The 3,064-nt window shown below is 27.3% G+C and overlaps 1 protein-coding gene across 1 annotated transcript in view; it reads left to right on the top strand.

Moving 5' to 3' along the window:
- Nucleotides 1-1,730: 1,730 nt before the first annotated feature.
- Nucleotides 1,731-3,064, top strand: part of LOC105617329 (hornerin-like) — a 3,852-nt gene continuing 2,518 nt past the window's right edge. Inside the window, 1 exon segment of the mRNA XM_012198895.1 lies at nt 1,731-1,819. Within this exon segment, the coding sequence (XP_012054285.1) occupies nt 1,731-1,819 (89 nt within the window).

Here is a 3,064-nt window from a genome sequence, read left to right as displayed (position 1 = left end):
AAATCTAAGAAATTTCATGAAATATTTTGCTTTGTTTAAAATATGCCTGAGATTTAGCTTCAACTTTTTATAATAAATAATGGTATCAATAAATCTTCTTTTCGTTGTATCTTTTACTTAGATAGATACATCTAGTTTCGTATTTTGTGGCACAAAACTTTTAGTTTTAATAAGCCGATAAAGAGACTAAGGCTAGATAAAAAAAGAATATATAAAAATAAATTAAATTAAAAAAATATGCATACTAAGATGGATTTTTCCACGTTTAATAATTAGATTTTATCAACTAAGATAAACCGTGAAAATAAATGCAAATAATGAACGTTTCAGAAAGCCATACATTCTGGAATTATTTCATGCATGAAGAAGCGTAATCAGGAACTAAATGTCCGGAAGCATACATATATATTTGGACAAGAATACTGAAATTAAGAATATCGGAAAACAATATATTTCTGGAAATACACATTTATACATGATATAATAAGTCTGCCTTTCTCTTATCAGAATAAATTAATAGCGATAATTGCTAAGACTTACGCATAACGGTACGTTCGACGAATTTAATGATCTGTTTTCAGTTTCTACACTAGAACTGCTCTAGAACTCTCTTTCTCGCTTTCGACAAATATCAAACTAGTTTAGCCACAGAAAACAGATTTTAAATATTAGATTTGATGATCCTCTTGTAAGTCCAAACTAAAAATGAAAAATATAAAATAAATTAAATATCTCGCTACAATTCGGGCAAACAATTGCGTTTTCTCTCGATGCTTGACGAAGCAATGCTTCCGCTTGACTACAGTAATTAATCATACTGGGAAATAAAATAAAGTAAAATATGCCGAAAAAAAGGTGGAATGAAGTGGCTCGAAACAATAGTAATTTTTATCACGTTGAAATTAGATCGTCGGTTCTGCAGAGAGTAGTAATTAAAAATGGCTTAGCATATTCTATTATATTCGGCCTTCCGAGGTTTTCTCGATTTCAGAGTAGGAATATTACGTGATATCGCTCATAGAAATGTATAAGGAAGAAAACAAAAGCCTTTAATTGAAATATCCCGGACAGAAAGTGCGGAAGGTGGTTGACCTTGTACACTTTCTCGAGATGTCTTGCGAGTGCAGGAGTAACAAGAAGCGGGAAGACAAAATTTCAATCTGTTACGCGTACGTAAGAGAAGCAATAAATCTTTTCGAATCTCTTATGTGCTGATCTAGATGACATTGTTCGCCAATAAATTTTGAGTCTTTTCTTTTTTCCTCTCCTCACATTTTTGAAAGAAGGAAACATTTTTGATATTTATAACTATAATTATATGTTATTACAATTATGATTATTACCGCCATAATAATAATAATTACATATATTTCTATCAACAAATATGTATAGCTTGTAACAAAAAATGGCTATAATTATATAGTTATTATTATCATAAATATGATTACAATTACTATAATTTAACTATAACATAAAATTATCTTCCTCAACTAATTATAAGAATTGCGGTCGATAAGAATCGAATTGGCCGCTTTTCACCTGCAAGTGAGGTCTGATTTACAAAACACATGCGAATAGTCCCCGCGTTGCAGTTGACTACTATCTGTGCCAAACGGCGACGATGCGATGCGACGCTCGACATATTAGCGCGGGGATATTTACCTTCACCTAGACCTTTCTTTCACCGTACGAGAGGGGATCCATGTATAAAGGCTTTCTTCTTGCTAGCAATGGCATTAGAGACTACAATATCATTCAACCACTCGTTTACCTCTAAGTTACAAGATAGTTACAACAGCAACCCCATTTTGGCAAGCATGTTGTTTATTGTGAGTATTACAATACGTCTTCACAAGTGTTTGCGAAAATTCAGTTCTAATTTCTGTATCGATCATTTTTGTGTTTTCGTGTGTGTCTTGTACATATTACAGCTGTATAATTGCTCTTTTTATACAAATTATTAAACAAAGATGTTTAATAACACAGTGTGTTTAATAATTTATATAAATATATTATAATTAATGTAAAATATTATAAGAGATTAAGAAATTAAATTTTTATTAAGTTTCCATTTAATGGATATGATATATATTTATTTACTTGTCATTTAATTTTCAATAGAATTACTAATAAATTAATGATTTTATATTAACGTATTTAAATTTGCAATACAGTGTCCAAAAATTAATAAACTAAATATATTGCAATTAATATCTACAGCTATTACTAATCAATATTTTAATAAACTATATTTAGAAATCGATCAAAGTTTCATCATTAAAAATTGACGCAAAACTAAGTTTCGATTTACATAGTCTTTATCAGTCGCTTATAACTATTTACATTATTAATAGTCATAAGCAAATGATGAAGATTATGTAAGTCAAAATTAGTTTCGCGTCAATTTTTAATATATTAAACATATTAAATTTAATTAATATTATTTAATATCCATTGTTTATCTTTGGTTGGTTTCCAAAAGAGAGATTATATTGTTTTTCAATAATAAGTTATAGGTTAAGATTTTATATATATTTATATTATTAATATATTACAATAATTATATTATTTAGTACAGTGCAACCTTTTTTTAAGAGTCATTTTCAGAGGATTATTTTTAGAAATAGGTAAAATTTTCAACATTTATTTCGGCAAGCCAAAAAATTCGCGGATGAACCACATGCAGTAGACCGCAGATTGTGCATTACTGGTCTAGTATATAAAACATTCTGCAACTCGCCACTTTTATTTTAATTTTTATTTTGTTTATTGAAGAACGTGTACTTAAATTGATTAAACGTATTAATGTTGAGAATATTAAAACTAACATATCAATGATTTACATAAAAATGTTATTTTAATAAAATTATTATTATAGCGAAATCTTTATAAGAGTTAGTTTATTAATAACAAATTTAATTATACATATACAACTGCTTAGATCTTTTAGCTTTTCTCTTAATAATTATCTATTAAGTATATATATATATATATATATATATATATATATATATATATATATATATTATTATATATATAGTATACTATATTTAATTACTATATA

The sequence above is a fragment of the Atta cephalotes genome, assembly GCF_000143395.1.
Source record: "Atta cephalotes unplaced genomic scaffold scaffold00012, whole genome shotgun sequence".
NCBI lineage: Eukaryota > Metazoa > Arthropoda > Insecta > Hymenoptera > Formicidae > Atta > Atta cephalotes.
The sequence above is the reverse complement of the archived record's forward strand: the minus strand, read 5'-3'. Positions and strand labels throughout refer to the sequence as shown.